Genomic DNA, 18,696 nt, shown 5'->3' with positions numbered 1-18,696 from the left:
TGTTACTCTGCGTCGCCTTGCTTCCAAGACGGGTGTGATGCCACTGAGCTATACTATCCGTGCATATGTCGACTCAGGGTTCCCTTACAGAGTCAAGTGCGGCATGGGGAATGGCTATTGCATTTTTCTACTGCAAGTGTTTGTTTTCCTTTCCCCTTGTTTTATGTCTCTGTGGATTTTTGTTTCTTTCCCTGGTTTTGTTAGCTTGTGACACTGGTTTGTTGATGGTACATTGCCGCTACCAGTGGGTCATTGATAATTTCCACGGGACTGCTGAAGTGTATTCACATTTGTTTTTGTTTTTTCCTTCTCTGATGATGCAAGTATAAGCTTATATAAAATCGGGCCATCGTACTATACACCTGCATAGGTGTGTCTCAGATTCACCACAGAGATATCATTTGATGAAATGTGATGTCTTATCCCATGATCTGGTACTTCATATGTTGCAGAGAGGGTACCATGCCTAATAGTGATGTCCAACTATGCATTAAACACAGAGGCATTGTATTCTATTTATGCTACCACGGTTCAGCCGCATTGCCAATAGGTGCTGTTATATTTAATTATTTAATATTTATATACAAAGTTTTACACTGATCCAAAGTTATATTGGTTGGATTCCAACAGAGAGCGTGTTTTACACCAGGTCATGTATGTGATGTGTACTTTGATCCAGCCACTGTTTAGATGGTTACTTATATATCTTTACGGTATTTATGTATTTAATATTTAAATTATAAAAAGCCACCCTGTCACAAGGGCGATAAATTCATTTGTGTGCATTGACATTATTTCAACTCTAGAGAACATAATATTATCCTGTCCATGCAAAGGACATTGTGTTTTCTTTGCAGGTAGTAGGGGTTCTGGGAGCTTGCCCCATTATCTTGCTCCCAGTGGAGGCACTTATTTGCAAGCAAGAAGCCCCAGTGTTTTTTGGGGTTTTCTCTACTTCTCCCTCTGGAATGCTGAACAAGCGCTGACCAGTTCTCCTGGTCCTCACAGGCGCTAGTATAGATGGGTGTAGGAACATTCGGTTACCTTACGTTTCACTTCAGGGTCAGTTACACCTTACACAAGTTAATAATACTAGGATTGTTATGATCATCATGGGTTTTTGTTAGGCGATCCTCAGCACATCAGGCCTCCCCACTTCAGAACACTGCTCACATTCCCCAAACACCTCCACCCCAGCTTCGAGGCTCAAGGGATTCGGTGAACCCACAGAACCGAAAACACCGTTCCTTCTTTGGTGTACGGGCTCGTTTACAGCCTTTCCTGCATTGGCAACTGCCTTGGAGGATGTATCGCAGAAGGGACGGCGATACGTCATCACGTCGGTCACGTGATACAGTGTGGCGTTCCTCACGTGATCTTGGTAGACGTCACATGACCCAGGGACACACAGTATAAAGAACTGAGAAGCAGGACGATCATTGCTTCTCAGCTGGCTTCGGACCCTGTTTGGCATTTATACTTGCTCCTTGCTACCTCGACCACGGAACTCTATCTTGGACTCTCTTGGACACCCCTTTGTACCTTTGCTCGGAACTGTTTACCTGTTGCCGGATTTTTGGACTGCATATCGACTTGTCTTTGGATCATCCCTGAATTTCTTGCTGTACTTCTACGCCCAAGTCAAGCCCTATCTTACAGGTGGCCTACCTGTATCCACGCTTACCTGCGGTTCTACCACTCCAGGGACCGCTGTATCTTTTTGAGCCTCGAACCTCCCTACTAGGTTACCTGGGTCTCCCTTACACCAGATAGGTAAGACACTTTAGATTCTTTTGTTTACCTGCCTGTATTGTGATTGCCTGGTGCTTAACCTCATTCCTTCTTGACAGCAGCATCGGTGTTCCAGAGGCTCCGTGGATCTGGGAAGACATCTCTCACCTGTGGCCTCAAGGGTCGCACAGCGGGTTTCTGTTTTGTTCCCCTGTGCGTCACTTGGGGACGGAGGTCTCATCGGTCTACACGACACTCAAGTCAGAACAGACTGAGAAGCCGTATAGTCGTGTTAGACGATGCAGGGATCCACGGACGAACCCATAACTGCTCTAGTTCAGGCAATTACAATATTAAGGGCAGATATGGCCGCCGCGAACACAGTGATCCATCAAAGGTTGGATACCATACAGAGCGTTCAGCATTCCCTTCCTGCAGACCCGGAGTTTGGAGATGGCAGCTCCTCCACTACACCCCCAGTCCCGACTCCATTAATCCTCCCAACTCCTTCCCCCCTGGCTGCTCCTGAACGTTACCAGGGTGATCCCAAGAAATTCAGAACCTTTGTTAACCAGTGCAAGTTACATTTCTTATGCAGGCCTTTGGCTTTTCCCACGTCCACTGCTAAGGCCGCCTTCGCCCTTTCCCATTTAGCTGGAACAGCTGCCGCTTGGGCTAATCCCCTGTTAGAAAACAATAGCCCGGTTCTTTATGACTTTGATTTGTTGGTCCTAGAAATGTCCCGAGTATTCGACACTCGACACAAGGCACAGTCTAGGGATTTGGAGTTGTTGGAATTGACTCAGGGCAAAAGAACTCTGATAGATTACATCACCCGGTTCAATCAGCTAGTTGCGGAAACATCATGGCCAGAAAACAAGCGGGCGGTGGTCTTTTATAGGGGGTTGAGTAACACCATGAAAGACGCTTTAGCAGTGATCCCTTCTATGCCTACTCAGTATCAGGAATTGGTTGATCTCGTCCTGCAGGTAGATGCACGACGATCGGAGCGTAGAGCTGAATTGGGGGCCTCCTCCTCTCCTACTCTTGTTAATACTCCCGCTTCCGGTACTGAAGAACCTATGCAAGTGGGAGGGGTACGCAGTCCTATTACAACATCTGAGAGGGAACGAAGAAGGGTAGATAATGCGTGCTTTTACTGTGGCACCACTGGACATTTCGTGAAAGAGTGTCCTCGACGTCCCAAGAAGAGTCAGGTTTTTCGGATGGCTCGACCTTAGAACCGGAGACCAGGTCGAGTGTCCCATCATCTACTCCGGGAACCCCTCTTGCATTTGCTCGTGTTCAACCCATCTCCGTAAAGGCTACTCTATGTCCCTCTACTGGCCTTCTACATGCAGTCAATATCATTATTGATTCCGGTGCCACTGGTAATTACATAGATATTGATTTGGCCCATTCCCTCAATTTACCCTTAGTGGTGAAAACACGACCGGAACATGTCCAAGCCGTAGACGGCTCCGCATTGGTTTCTGGTCCTGTTAGACATCAAACTGCACCCCTCTTGTTGAACATACAAGACATACACACAGAAACCTTATGTTTTGATTTGATCACCGCACCTCAATTCGGTATCATACTAGGGATTCCCTGGTTACGTGAACATAATCCACTGATCAATTGGCAAGCAGGCACTGTACTCTTTGAGTCCGATATTTGTCAGAATTATTGTCTCCCGATCCATCAAGCCCCTGACACACCCTCTCGGGTCTTGGGAGCCTTAGCACAACTCACACTGACAGTTGACGATCCAGAAGTCATACAGTCCCATACTGTTGGGGGGTTGGTGTCCGGGATTCCGCCAGAATATCGGGCTTTCGAATCAGTTTTCGATCGTGGCTCGTCTGAGGTACTTCCTCCACATAGAACTTATGACTGCCCAATCGAATTGCTTCCTGATTCCACTGTTCCTTCGGGCAGGATCTACTCTTTGTCTCCTTCGGAGGAACTGGTGTTAAAAGAATATGTACAGAATGCCCTGCGTTTAGGACACATCCGCCCCTCCACTTCACCAGCGGCAAGTCCTATCTTCTTTGTACCCAAGAAGGAGGGGGATTTACGTCCTTGTGTGGATTATCGGCGTCTTAACGCGATCACCAAGAAGGATAGATATCCCATCCCGTTGATCACTCCACTCTTAGATCATTTAACACACGCTTCCATTTTTTCCAAACTCGATCTACGCGGCGCATACAATTTGGTACGCGTTCGCGAGGGAGACGAGTGGAAAACTGCTTTCTGTACTCGTTACGGCTTGTACGAATATCTTGTCATGCCCTTTGGCTTATGTAACGCCCCGGCCACGTTCCAACGATTCATGAATGACATTTTCAGGGATATTCTGGATGTGTACATGGTTGTGTATTTGGACGACATCCTGATCTTCTCTCGTGATCTGGATGACCATGTAAAACACGTCCGAGAAGTATTAACTCGTTTAAGCAAACATTCCTTATTTGCCAAACCTGAGAAATGTCAGTTCCATAAGACCTCTGTTGAGTTTTTGGGTTTCCACATCACCCCTGGGGCGTTATCCATGAACGAGTCTAAGGTCAAAGCAGTCTTAGATTGGCCAGTGCCTCAAACACTCAAGTCCTTGCAGGCCTTTTTAGGATTCGCCAACTTCAATAGGTGTTTCATTTCTTCCTTTTCCACGATTGTAGCCCCACTCACGGCCCTGACTAGTCCTCGGGTACCATATCAGTGGCAGAGAGAACAGCAGGAGGCTTTTGAGACTTTGAAAACCGCCTTTACTACCGCACCGGTACTCCAACATCCCAATCCTGATCTTCCGTTCATAGTCGAGGCAGATGCCTCTTCCTTTGCCCTCGGGGCGGTACTGTCACAAACATGTCCTAATACAGGCAAATTACATCCAGTGGCATACCACTCCCGTAAGTTTTCCAGTACTGAGTCTCATTATACCGTTACGGAAAAAGAACTCTTGGCTGTCATGGACGCTTTCCGTGTTTGGCGTCATCATCTTCTGGGGGCTAAATATCCTATCACAGTATACTCCGATCATCGGAATCTACAGGATTTGGCCTCTCTGAAATGCATTAATAGCAGACAGGTCCGATGGCATCTTTTCTTTTCCTCCTTTGACTTCCGTATTATGCACCGTCCTGGAACGGCACATGGGAAGGCGGATGCCTTGTCACGTTCCCCGGGGGGGGTCCAATTGCCTACATTCCCCGACACTGTTCTCGGAAAGAGTCATGTGATTTGTCTCTGTACTCCCTCATTGTCACTGATTGACTCGGTTCGATCCTGGACTAGCGATCATTCTGACCAGTTGCGAGAATGGGACCCAGTGTTCTCTGATGGATTACCGTTCGTACATGAACGCCTGTTCCTTCCCACACCTGACACACGTAATCTGGCCCTTGAGTGGTCTCATGACGCTCCCTTTAACGCACACCCCGGACAAGAGCGCACTCTAGATCTTCTCAAGCGTTGGTGTTGGTGGCCTTCTATGAAGCGCGATGTAGAATGTTATGTTAGATCATGCGCAGTATGTGCTCAGGCTAAACATCAAAGGGGTCGACCAATTGGGTTGTTGCTTCCGCTTCCGGTACCTCCCAGGCCCTGGCATACGTTGACGATGGATTTCGTTACTGATCTCCCCAAGTCGAAGGGCTTCGATTCCATCTGGGTGGTGGTGGACACGTTCACTAAAATGGCCCGTTTTGTTCCCTGCAAAGGTATCCCTTCGGCTCCTGTATTAGCGGATTTGTTTTTTGAACATGTGTTCATGCTATTCGGCCTTCCTTCGGTCATTATATCTGATCGAGGGTCGCAGTTCACCTCTCGGTTTTGGAGATCCCTGACGAAGCTATTGGGCATTGATACCAGGTATTCTTCGGCCTACCATCCTGAGACCGATGGACAGACCGAAAGGACGAACCAATCTATGGAACAATACCTTTGTTGCCTTATGTTGCAACATCAGACCTCTTGGTTGGCCGCTTTGCGGCTTGCGGAGTTCGCATATAATAATGCGGCTCATTCAGCCACTGGTTATTCTCCCTTTTACGCCCTCTATGGCCAACATCCCAAGGTCTTGCCAGTCCCTGATGCTTCTGATTCTGCGAACCCTGCGGCCACGACATGTCTTAGGGATCTTTCTGCCTTACACGCTAGTACAGTGGTTCATCTCACTGAAGCAAAGGCTGCTATGAAGGCCCGTGTGGATGGCAAACGTCGGGCTGCTCCCCCTCTGGTGGTGGGTTCCAGGGTCTGGTTGTCTTCCCGTCATCTTCGCCTAGTGGGTTGTCGGAAGTTGCTACCTCGCTTTGTCGGTCCCTATGTGATTTCAAAGGTTGTTAATCCGGTGGCTTTCCGTCTAGTGCTTCCCAGCTCTTGGCGCATCCATCCTGTGTTTCATGTCTCCCTCCTCAAACCTTGTCCCGACTCTGTCCGTCTTCGTACCCCTGTTGCGCCGGTTTCCTTGTCCTCTCCTGATGTTTTCGAGGTGTCGGCCATTTTGGGCTCCAGGTGGTTTAGGGGAGGGATCCAGTATCTGGTGGATTGGAAGGGTTACGGCCCGGAGGAACGTTCATGGGTTTCCACCTCTGACCTGAACGCCCCTCGCTTGGTAGCCCGTTTCCATTTAGACCATCCATCCTGCCCACGGGGTCGTGGGCCGTTGGGGAGGGGCTATGTTAGGCGATCCTCAGCACATCAGGCCTCCCCACTTCAGAACACTGCTCACATTCCCCAAACACCTCCACCCCAGCTTCGAGGCTCAAGGGATTCGGTGAACCCACAGAACCGAAAACACTGTTCCTTCTTTGGTGTACGGGCTCGTTTACAGCCTTTCCTGCATTGGCAACTGCCTTGGAGGATGTATCGCAGAAGGGACGGCGATACGTCATCACGTCGGTCACGTGATACAGTGTGGCGTTCCTCACGTGATCTTGGTAGACGTCACATGACCCAGGGACACACAGTATAAAGAACTGAGAAGCAGGACGATCATTGCTTCTCAGCTGGCTTCGGACCCTGTTTGGCGTTTATACTTGCTCCTTGCTACCTCGACCACGGAACTCTATCTTGGACTCTCTTGGACACCCCTTTGTACCTTTGCTGGGAACTGTTTACCTGTTGCCGGATTTTTGGACTGCATATCGACTTGTCTTTGGATCATCCCTGAATTTCTTGCTGTACTTCTACGCCCAAGTCAAGCCCTATCTTACAGGTGGCCTACCTGTATCCATGCTTACCTGCGGTTCTACCACTCCAGGGACCGCTGTATCTTTTTGAGCCTCGAACCTCCCTACTAGGTTACCTGGGTCTCCCTTACACCAGATAGGTAAGACACTTTAGATTCTTTTGTTTACCTGCCTGTATTGTGATTGCCTGGTGCTTAACCTCATTCCTTCTTGACAGCAGCATCGGTGTTCCAGAGGCTCCGTGGATCTGGGAAGACATCTCTCACCTGTGGCCTCAAGGGTCGCACAGCGGGTTTCTGTTTTGTTCCCCTGTGCGTCACTTGGGGACGGAGGTCTCATCGGTCTACACGACACTCAAGTCAGAACAGTTTTTTGAAGATGGATATGAACTTTGCTATTTTGCAATAGGCTGGACATAGTCCCATTAAATGAGAGAGATTGCATAGAAAGGCAATGTCAGAGCAGGTGATGAGGTGAGGCTCTTTGATTGTTCGGGATGCGAGGGATCAATCGTAGCAAAGCATGGTTTGGAAGGGAGGATAGGTACAAGCTCAGTGAAGGAGGTGGGAGAGACGTGGGATATAAAAGAGAGAGGGGTAGAGGGTGCTGAAGGGAAGGAGCGAGGAGATTGGGTGATGGAAAGGTGACTAAGATGTCAAGTAAATTTGGAGGAACGGTAGAAGGCAAAGCCATCAGTAGAGAGTGAGGAGGACGCAGAGGGGTTAGCATTAGCTATTGGGCCATAGATTGAGAGCGTTTCAGCAGACTGCAGATATGCGATGTATGAAATAGGAGGATTTGTAGAGTCAACAGCAGTGATAAGAGCGAGGGGAAATGTTTTTAAGCAGTGAGGAGAGCCTGATTTTAGCAAGTGGTGTAAATGGAGAGCATGGTAGTTCTCGGTTGTCTGATGGATCGGGAGTTCTATGGCTGAGGGCTGGGGCAGGAGGAGGTGAAGGAGTGGGCTTGATCATGACAGAGGGGGTAATCAGTGAGGTGTTGAACTCAGATAGACTGAGCTAGTGAGGGGAGAGATTTTGGAAGAAGGTCCGGATGTGGTTGTTTTAGTGGAGAAACACTCAGTCACCTAAACAAACATGAGAACTCTAAGAAAACTGAAGGGCCTTGAGAGGCTGAAATGCCTAGTAAGCCTGAGAACCCTGATAATCTTGAGTTAGCTGGGTATTATAACTCTGCGCGAGCTGGGTGGTATATCCCTGAGGGAGCTGGGCACAATATCCCTGAGAGAGTTTAGTACTATCCCCCAGTCAGCTGGGCACAATTTGTCTGAAAGGTGAGCAGGGCACAGTATCACTACTGGAACCTAGAAGAAGGGGACCAGACCCTTTTGTGCTGGGGTGCGGAAGGTCCGGATTTGGTCTTTTTAGGGTAGAAACACTCAGTCACCTAAACAAACATTTAGTATTAACTGTTTTTATGAAGCCGTCTTGTAGTCTGTCATCACTTTGCATGACCGTTTTTAAACTGTGCCCACTATCATCAATCATGGCAAGAAAAAACAGATGACGCAGCTTTTTCCTTGCCCTCTGTGTCTAGGATTTAGAGTTGCCCCAACAGATCTGGGTAACATAAACAAGAGGTATGCACATGCACTATACCCACTTTTGTCTGCTTCCTGATACCCAGCTTGCTGTAAAAGTAGACGGGTTAGAGAGTCAGGCAGGCAGGGAAGAAAGAAACAAGGAATGAGGTGCTCCCCTCCTGCAAACAATATGCAGCCTCTGAAAGGAGGCAGCCAACAGGCGAGTGGCCCATTTTCAACTATAGGAGGCCCTTCTTTCTACTGTTGCTAACAACATGTCGGAAATCGTAGTAGATGGAGAAAGTGTCTACCACATGCAACAACATTGAAACACACAGCAGTCTGGTGTTCACTGCTTGAATGGCGAGGTATTATAGTCCGTCCTCTCTTTCCCTGACGGTTTATATGAGGTGCTCAACTGGCAACAATCATGGAAAGATGATACAGGCCAAACAACTTTTCATTCACTTGCCATATTTATTACGTTCACAGGCGGTGGTGCACTAAATTAAGATGTTTTGTTTTTTAGCTTCAGCTTTTCATGTATTCGATTTAAATTAAACAAATCACTCTGACGTCTGTTACTGTTAATAATGAACAGTTTTAAAACATTAAGTCTGTAGGTCGAAACATATTTAAAAATGATTTTGCAAAAGGTGATTTTGCAGTATTGGACTACAAATTCATAACACAGAAAATGAATAAACCTTGCCACACAGTGTCGATAAGCTTTGCCATTTTATTTATAGATGGGGGCGGGGGGAGACACTTCATGGGTGCCTATCACACTTTCAAGGATACCATTTTCAGAGACAATACTAAAAATTGACTTGTTGCAAAAATAATACAAATATTTTGTTTAACAGAAATGTAGTGTTCCTCCAGTAGATTTGGACTAATCGTTCATATGTTCATCGGGCAAGAGTTGTGTTTTTAGCTTTAGTTCCCTCCTTGCATTCGATATTTTATTGGAAAAACGCTTCCGGAGTCCGGCTTCTGTGGGTTCCTCCCAGTTATTTTCCTTGCATATGGAGCGTACAAATTCTAAAACAAAGACAAAAAGAGTTTGTGAAAAGGTTTGAAATGTACTGATATCTTACTGGCAAGTGATTAAGGTGGTGTAATAGCTTTCCTTTAATTGAAATTCAGTGGATAATATTCAATAATGTACCTACTGCATTACAATTGCAAATAACTTTTTTACACTTAACAACGATCATAATTGTTCTTTTTGCACCCAAGAAACATTTTCCGGTGAAAACGAAGCCAATTCTGAACATTACTAGGATTCTCCCTGCTCCCGATCCACTTGTGTTGTGAGACCCCTTCAGCGCTTGTGTTGTACTATTTCGCCGCTGGGGTGGGTTCTAAAGGCTTAACTGGGAACTTCCCCTGCCCACAACACAAGTGGATCGGGAGCAGGGTAAAAACCTAGTAAGGCTCTTTGAACCCACCGCGGCTGAAATGTAAGCAACCTAAAGCGCTGGGGGGTCTCATAGCACAAGTGGATCAGGAGCAGGGAAGACCCTAGTAAGGCTCCAAGAACCCATCCCCGAATAAATAACTATCCCACAAACAGAGCGTGGGGGCTTCAAAAACTCAAGTGGATCATGTGAGTAGAGAATGCCAAATTCATCTCCAAAGATTACACTAAGAGGCTAAAACGCCTCCATCCATGGAAAACTACAAAACACATGACCTAAAACTCAAATGGCTCTAAGAACCCACCCCGAGGAGTATCAAGTGAAAGGTTTCACAACGTGGGGTTGTTTTGTCAAGAAAAGCAGATCAAGAGCCCTAACTTCAGTGAAAATCACCCTGTTAGCAAGCGAGGGCGCAAGTGCTAAACCTGGTCAGGTTGGACATCAATGAAAGGCACATAAGCGCACACCTCCCCACCTCACATGGAAACGACATGAGAAAGCAGGCAGAACCTGCTCCAAAAGACAAGCAATTTATGAATAAGTCACAGCTCACAAGCTCTGTGTCACGACCCTCGCCCAAAACCCCCTCTGGCAAACCCATTGGCCAGGTGGAGTCAGGACTCGGGCCTCTAGAGCCTGGCATCCTCTTCAAAAGCCCTCATGAGGCCAGTCCTGGCGCCTATGGCGCCAGGCTCATAAACCATGAACAACAATGTGCTTGGGAACTACTTTATTGTATTGTCAGCCAACATGGAGGCATCCATATAGCTTGGTTCCAAAGAACCAAGCTATGCGGTCTAGTGTTTTGAGTGTGGCAGGCCTGGAACTACTTTCCCTGGTACTACTTTACCTGGCCTATATAAACCACACCCTGACTACAGAACATGCTTCGTGTTACTTTGCAGCTTGCAACGTGACGCTCACCGTGTCCAGCTATTCCCTCGAACCTCGGAGAAGCAGGACCTGCAAGGAGACAAAAGGAACATCATTAGCAGCAGCATCTTACCTGCAGTCTTCATCTTTAAACACACGCAGCTACTGAGAACAGCTTCCTCGAATCTGCACGCCTCCCGGACAGAACGACCTGAAAGAGGAAGATAGAGGCAACATTAAAGAAAGCTGTAGAGACATTTACAAATTACGAACTGCTCAAAAGGCTTACCTGGCTGGTCGTCTCTCGGCTGGCACCACTCCCAACATTCCACTCGCGCTGAAGAACACCACAATTTACAAGGAAGGAAAACACAGGTTAGCAAAGGCAAGACTTCGCAGCGCTGCGGATAGCGCTTACTTACCGCATCATGGCGCTCTTAATGCGCCATCATTTACCAGCGGGGCTCAACCAAGCCAGTTCGCCGCGCTGAAGCTTCGCATACCTAAGGGAGAAAAAAGAGACATTTTAAACAAAGAAAGGTATGCAGGATAGCAATAAAACTAAATAACAGCAATAAGACCTACCTGAACAATATCAAACGGGCCGGCGTCAGTGAAGTAACTGGACCGCACTCGCCCACAACGTGCCCCTGCAAAGAAGGCAGGACGGATAGCACGCCTAATTCTACCACAAGGTGAGGAGAGGGTGCCAGAGGGACTGAAAGCATACGGGGGTGTCGGTCAGTCTTGAACAGAGTCCTTCTGTATTTTCAGGGAGAACCTTCCCCACAGACCACATCAGGGCAAAGCTGAGAAGAATACCAGTGAGTAACCCAGCTGGGTGGCGTCCATGTGGATACCAGGTGAGCGTAACAGAACACGAAGCCTACCATAACAAATCCACCTGGGCGCCATGGAGACATCAGAAATGGACCAATTGGCCCAATTACTAGGAGAGCTTCGTGCTGAGGTTCATTCTGCCCGACAAGAGACCAATGCCCTCCGGAGAGACCTAATAGTGACCGAAGTTTGCATTGAAGAGATTAGCAGACAATACTTGCAATCACAGGCAGGACAGACACCTCTACCTGGAAGCAATCCAATGATGCAAAACCCCGTCATACCACCCACTCCGGTACAGATCACGTTACCTGTAACAGTGCCCCTGGCATCACCAGAAAGGTACTCAGGCGACCCACAGTATGCAGCATTCATCAATCAGTGCGGCCTTCATTTTCTTTGTAGGCCTGGAGCATTTCCAAACAACCAATCTCGGGTAGCTTTTGTCTTATCATACCTGAGTGGTAGTGCAGCAGATTGGTCGGTGCCATTGGTAACCCATGACGATCCTCTATTACATGACTTTGGGGGGTTCCAGAGAGAAATGGAAAAACTTTTTGCTCACAATACCCAGGAACAAGCAGTAGACAATGAACTCTTATCCCTCCGACAGGGGAATCAGGACTTGTTAACGTACATTGCTACCTTCAACAGACTGGTTGCCGAAGCTAGGTGGCCAGAAAACAAAAGAACCACGTTATTCCATCGAGGCTTACGAGGCGAATTAAAGGACGTCTTAGCCCAGGTGGTTGATCTACCCAGAGACTTGCAGAATTCATAAATCTGGTCGTGCAGCTAGACCACCGGTTGTAGGACCAAAAGGCAGACCAGTCTAAGACGGACCCTCGGACCGTGCATGTTCGACCAAGGGAAACCACACCCCGTGTACCTGAAAATGCTTTAGAACCCATGCAGATTGGAGGGATACGGCCTCCATTAACAAAACAAGAGCGGGACAAAAGAAGACAACAACAGCTTTGTTTGTATTGTGGGAAACCAGGACATTTCCTGAAGGACTGTCCAGTAAAACCCCCAAGAAGAACAGTCGGGGCCACAGAGAAGGATTAATCTAAGGAATCAGGAAACTACCAAGCTCGACAAATGTAGAGGCCAGTCTGTCGAGTGAGAAGAAAGAGCTACTGACCTCGCACTTTGCAATACCAGTGATCTTAATTAACCACCAACAGTCGACAAGAATGCATGCCGTTGAAGAAGGATACATCGATAGCGGAGAAGTTGGAAATTATATTGATCAAGAACTGGCAGCAGAGATGGGGCTTCCTTTGTGTTCTAAGCCGACTATGGACAAGGTAACCACCGTGGATGGGACAGAAATCGCTTCTGGACCAGTAACCCAGTGCACAGCCAGGGTAACCGTGCTGTGTCAGGACGGACGTCGGGAGTCTATTTCATTCGATCTCATCAAGGCACCTCAGTTCAGGCTAATACCAGGGATGCCATGGTTGGTTGCTCACAACCATTTGATAGACTGGACGAAAATTAGCCTTCCCCGGTGACTGCTCCCCTGCCTGCTATTACCAAGAGGAGAAACCCAACGGCTGTATCCCCATGACTCCCGGAGCGACAGTATCAACCCTGGGAGCAACTAATACCTTGCCAAGTGAATACTATGATTTCCAGGATGTTTTCCGAAAGGACCAAGCCAATACATTGCAGCCGCACAGGCCCTATGACTGTCAGATCGACCTTGTTCCTGGTGCACAAATCCCATGCGGCAGGATCTACGCTCTCACAGAACCAGAAAACCTTCATTTGAAATCCTATTTAGACCAGTACCTTGCAAACGGATTTATCCGTCCTTCGAAGTCCCCTGCAGCCAGTCCTTTGTTCTTCGTACCGAAAAAGGAAGGAGACTTTAGAACCTGTATTGACTACCGCGCATTGAACCAGATCACTGTGAAGAACAGCTACCCCTTGCCACTTATCCCTGAGATGCTAGACCAAGTTAAAGATGCCCAGATTTATACCAAATTGGACCTTCGAGGAGCGTACCACCTGGTCCGAGTCAGAAAAGGAGATGAATGGAAAACCGCCTTCCGTACTAAGTACGGCTTGTTTGAATATCAAGTCATGCCCTTCGGGTTATGCAACGCTCCTGCGGCATTCCAATATTTCATGAATGACGTCTTAAGGGAGTTAATTGATGTGTGCGCCTTAGTGTACATAGATGACATCTTAGTATACTCAGCCTCGGAACAAGACCATGTCAGGCACGTTCGTTCAGTCCTCCGTCAACATCGCTTGTTTGCAAAGCTTGAAAAATGCTTTTTTCACGTCACCGAAGTAGAATTTCTTGGTTTTATCCTTACTCCAGGAGGCATCAGAATGGACGTGCACAAGGCAGATGCCATTCTGAAATGGCCTTCACCGACATCTCTGAAAGGGGTACAAAGCATGCTGGGCTTTGCAAACTTCTACCACCGGTTCATCTCAGACTTCTCTCAGGTTGTGCACCCAATCACAGTACTATTACGAAAAAACAATAAAAAGTTTGCTTGGACCGAAGAAGCAGAAGAAGCCTTTCAGGCACTTAAACGAAGGTTTACCTCCACTCCAATCCTGCGACATCCTCGTCCAGACCTCCCTTATGTCATTGAAACTGATGCGTCCAGTCTCGCAATGGGGGCTGTCCTTTCACAGAGGGACCCGGAAACCGGCCAGCTACATCCTGTGGCCTTCTGGTCGAAAAAGTTCTCACCTCCAGAGATTAATTATGCCATCACGGACGAGGGGGCGTGGCTAGGAAGCCATGTGAAAGGACGTGTCTGTACGGGGCTCCCGAAGATCCGTACATTATCCGACTAAAAACCGTGCAAGGACCGATGTAATTTGGCTGAGACTGATATGGCTGCGTACATGAATCTCAGGTGAACGTGTGGACACGTTTCGATACGGGCCTGCACCGCGAAAGCGCACCGAGAAGCTAAGAGAAGACTTGGAGGCGAGAGTGCGATGAACGAGAAAATGGCCGCCGCCGCTTAACGAAGGAACAAAGGAGTGATTGATCTGGGCGCCTGACGAGCGCACTGGAGCATGGTGGTGGTGAAGGAGCATGACTCGGGTGCATCGTGGTCATTAAGGACACCCGGTCCCGTGTGGCCGACGGCGCGGACCTCGGAAGAGAGCATGGCCTGACCGAAGGTACTTTGTGACTGGACGTGCGGATAGCAGGGGAGCGTGCGGTGTGACCTGAAACTGTGCCCCTGACTCTTCATGGCCTAAAGTGCGCTTCAAAGGGTGAGACGCGACCTGGCTTAGCTAGGTAGTAGACAAGATGGCCGGGGGAGCCGGAGGACACAGGAACTTAGTGTCGGAGATGTGGCGATAGCGATGGGACACCCGAAGAGCGCACTGTGACACCCTGCCCCAGACCCGAGTGGAGATAGGACGGGAGACATGTCTAATAAGCCCCTGAGAGCGAAGAACAAACAGCCCACGCTCGACGAATACGCTAAGACGCCTCCCGGCCCAGACGGAGCCAGAAGCAAAGATAAAACTCAGGCCAAGGAAATGGCCGCCGGGGGTGCGAACCAGGAGGTCCTCGCTGCGATCGCAGACCTGAAAGCGACCTGGGAGACTAAGCTCCAGCTCGCTGTGGCTGAACTGAAGACCGCAATGGAACTCCAGGTTGGGGCGGTGCAGGAGGACGTGAACCTCCTAAGGCAGGACGTGCGTACTCTGGCAGAGCGCACGGAGACTTTGGAAAAAGAAATGGGCCCTACTGTGGCGGACTGCGCTGTGCACAAGCGTGAACTCCATGCCCTGGTGCAACGTGTGGGCAATTTGGAGAGTAGGGCGGAGGAGGCAGAAGGACGCGCCCGGAGGAACAACATCCGTATCGTGGGCCTGCCGGAGGGAACTGAGGGCCACAATCCAACGGAATTCATCGAGAACATGCTACTGCAGGAGATCACAGGAGGCACCCTGTCGCAGGGTTTTGCGGTGGAGAGAGCGCACAGGGCCTTGACTAGGAAGCCACCGCCGGGAAACCCGCCCAGGCCGGTGATAGCCAAGATCCTCAATTACCGGGACCGAGAAAGGATCCTTGAACACTTCCGCAAGGGAGGCACAATACAACGAGGAGCGGCGAACATAACTGCCTATCCCGATTATACCCTGCAGGTACAGCGCAGTCGTATGAACTTTGGATCGGTGAAGAGGAGATTGCGGGAAGCGGGGTTTAGGTACATGTTGCTCTATCCGGCCAAACTGAAGGTTTTCTTTCAGAGCAAGCTGCTGTTCTTTGTCACTCCGGAGGATGCCATGGAGTGGCTGGATGCACAAAACTGCCCTCAGGAGCCAGATGTTCAGACGGCTGGCGAAAAAGAAAAGACAAGATAAGTAACGCTGTAGGCCCGGTCGGGTCACGAATATTGGGACTTGAATATAGTCATTGAACTCGCTGGAGAACATGTGCGCGTTGGTGGTTATTAAACATGGTCCGTGAGCACGGACATGGTTGCGAGGGAGAGGAGCCTCCAGAGGCCGCTCTTTACACCCCTTTTTTGTGTTTAGTTTAGTCACTGTTAGTGGGGTGACACCCTGTCGGGTTCTCTATTTGGGTTTCCCAGGGAGGACCGAACACAGGGATGCCTGAGATCCAGGGATGGAGCTGGGCAGTTGTTTGGGGTAGGGGTTTGGGGGGGTGTTTTAGTTTTTGTATGAGCCTGGGGGTGAAATCGGGATTGGGTGGTCGCAAAGTGGGGAGGGATTGCCTCGGATGGGGGGAGGAAACTACTGATAGGCCATGGGAGACCTCAGGATATTAACGTGGAATGTCAGAGGGCTTAACAGTTATCTTAAGCGAAATAAAGTAATGATGTATCTTAAGAGGCAGAAGATAGACGTAGCTCTGCTACAGGAGACACATCTAAAGCGAGAGAAACTGGAGCTGGTAAGGAGGAAGTGGAAGGGGACAGTAGTAGGATCGACGTACTCCGCCTATGCCAGAGGAGTGCTGGTGTGGGTGGCGCCACATGTCCCATTTAAGTTAATTGAGGAGGTTGTGGAGGCGGATGGGAGGTTGGTTATGGTGAGGGGGCTGGTAGAGAACAAAGTAGTGTGCATTGTAAACACATATGCGCCTAACCAGGACACGGCGACATATTTTAGGACGCTGTGCACCAAGCTCAGTGTCGGGATGGGGGGTACGGTGATATGGGGTGGCGACTTTAATTGTGTGTTGAATCCCAGGGAGGATAGGTCGGATGACAAGATGGCTAAGCCCAGTCCGGCGGCCAAGGTATTGCAGAAGCTGCTGGCGGATTTTGGCCTGGTAGATGTGTGGAGAGCGAAACACCCTGGCAAGAGACAATACTCGCATTATTCGGCCCCGCATCTACTGCACACGAGGCTTGATTACTTTTTCGCCACGCCGGACATAGTCGCGGAGTGCGACCATATAGACTACAGGGCGAGAGTCCTCTCTGACCACTCGCCCCTGGTCATGCGATGGCAGCTGTATTCCCCACGAGCGCGTATACCAACATGGCGCCTCAGGGCGGAGGCGCTCAAGGACCCTGCCTTCAGAGAGGATATGAGGGAGGAGATAACTGCTTATTTTGAGGTGAACACAGGGAGCGTTAAGACGGCTGGCACTTTATGGGAGGCCTTTAAGGTCGTAATGCGGGGGATCGCCATTGCGAAGTCTAAGGGATTGATGGGGGGAGACCTGGCGGATCTGCATAGAGCTGAGACTGAGCTGGAGGAGGAGCTGGAAGGTGGTGGGATAGATGCGGAGGCGGTCTCCAAATTGCAACAGAAGTGTGCGGAACACTGGGATAGGCTCTGTAATCTGAACTATAGAAAGTATATTGAGAGACTGCATGCGGGGGGAGATAAAACGGGCCGACTCCTAGCTTGGCTGTATAAGAGCGAGACCCCACGATCCCCGATCAGATTGGTAATCAATGAAAAGGGTGAAGAGGCGAACACCCAAGAAGGCGTAAACAGGGCATTCGTGGAATACTATAAGGTCCTATACGAAGATCGTGAGGGGGGCAGCCAGGAGGAGATAGACGAAGTGCTGGAAGATGTAGGCTTGCCCAGGGTCAGTGACGAGGAGCGAGAGGAGCTGGATGCTCCGATCACCCTGGAAGAGTTGAAGGAGATTGTGAGGCAGTTGCCCACCAGCAAGGCCCCAGGGGCGGATGGGTTTCCCAGTGAATTTTATAAAGTATATGCGGAGGAAGTGCTCCCGCCCATGCTGGAAATGCTCAACGAAGCGTACGAGGTGGGACGGCTGCCGGAGTCACTTAGGGAGGCGATTATAATACCGCTCCCCAAGCCAAATAAACCGGGACACGATTGTGGCTCCTACAGGCCCCTGTCGATGCTGAACCAGGACAGCAAGATCCTGACAGCTGTCCTGGCTACTAGAATGCGTAGAGTGATCAGCAAGTTGATCCACCCAAACCAGACGGGCTATGTCCCAAACAGGAACATTACTCACAACCACAGACGCCTCCACAGGGTGGTCGAATGGGGATGTAGTGATGACGGCGAAATGGCGATAGTGGCATTGGACGCGGTTAAAGCGTTCGACTCTGTTCGGTGGCCTTGGCTGCTGGCGGCTCTGAGATGGTACGGGATGGGACCAGGTTACGTTAGGTGGGCCGAGATGCTATACAGTGCACCACTGGCCAGGGTCCGCACGGGTGCAGTGGTGTCAGAGAGATGGCAGTTGGGCAGAGGCACTAGGCAGGGGTGTCCCTGGTCCCCAATGTTGTACATCCTGGCCCTAGAACCCTTGGCAATTTACCTCCGGCAGCAATATGACCCGGTCGGCATTGATGTAGGAGGAGAGTGTCACCTTATATCCCTGTATGCAGATGATATGCTGCTATACCTAAGATACCCGGAAGAAAATTTGCAGTATGTCTTAGAGGTGATGGGGAGGTATGCCTGGTTGTCCGGTATAGCGGTAAACCCCCAGAAATCCACTCTATTTCCGCTGGGAGGCTATGTGGGGACTCCGGTGGAGAGGTTGCCAGTGTTGCAGATCCCATGGGCGACGAGCTCCTTCCGATACTTGGGAATTGACGTGTATCACACGCCTGAGGAAGAGCAC

General features: G+C 49.4%; 1 protein-coding gene across 1 annotated transcript in view; it reads right to left on the bottom strand.

Annotated features, from left to right (window-relative positions):
- Positions 1 to 9,190: 9,190 nt before the first annotated feature.
- Positions 9,191 to 18,696, bottom strand: part of LOC138497543 (uncharacterized) — a 522,626-nt gene continuing 513,120 nt past the window's right edge. Inside the window, exon 5 of the mRNA XM_069621077.1 lies at positions 9,191 to 9,513. Within this exon, the coding sequence (XP_069477178.1) occupies positions 9,365 to 9,513 (149 nt within the window). The 3' untranslated portion in view covers positions 9,191 to 9,364. The remainder of the gene's footprint in view (positions 9,514 to 18,696) is intronic.

Source organism: Ambystoma mexicanum, chromosome 5q (genome assembly GCF_040938575.1).
Source record: "Ambystoma mexicanum isolate Mex_15411 chromosome 5q, UKY_AmexF1_1, whole genome shotgun sequence".
NCBI classification, from domain to species: Eukaryota; Metazoa; Chordata; class Amphibia; order Caudata; family Ambystomatidae; genus Ambystoma; species Ambystoma mexicanum.
Note: the sequence above shows the minus strand (reverse complement) of the source record. Positions and strands in the feature narration are given on the sequence as shown.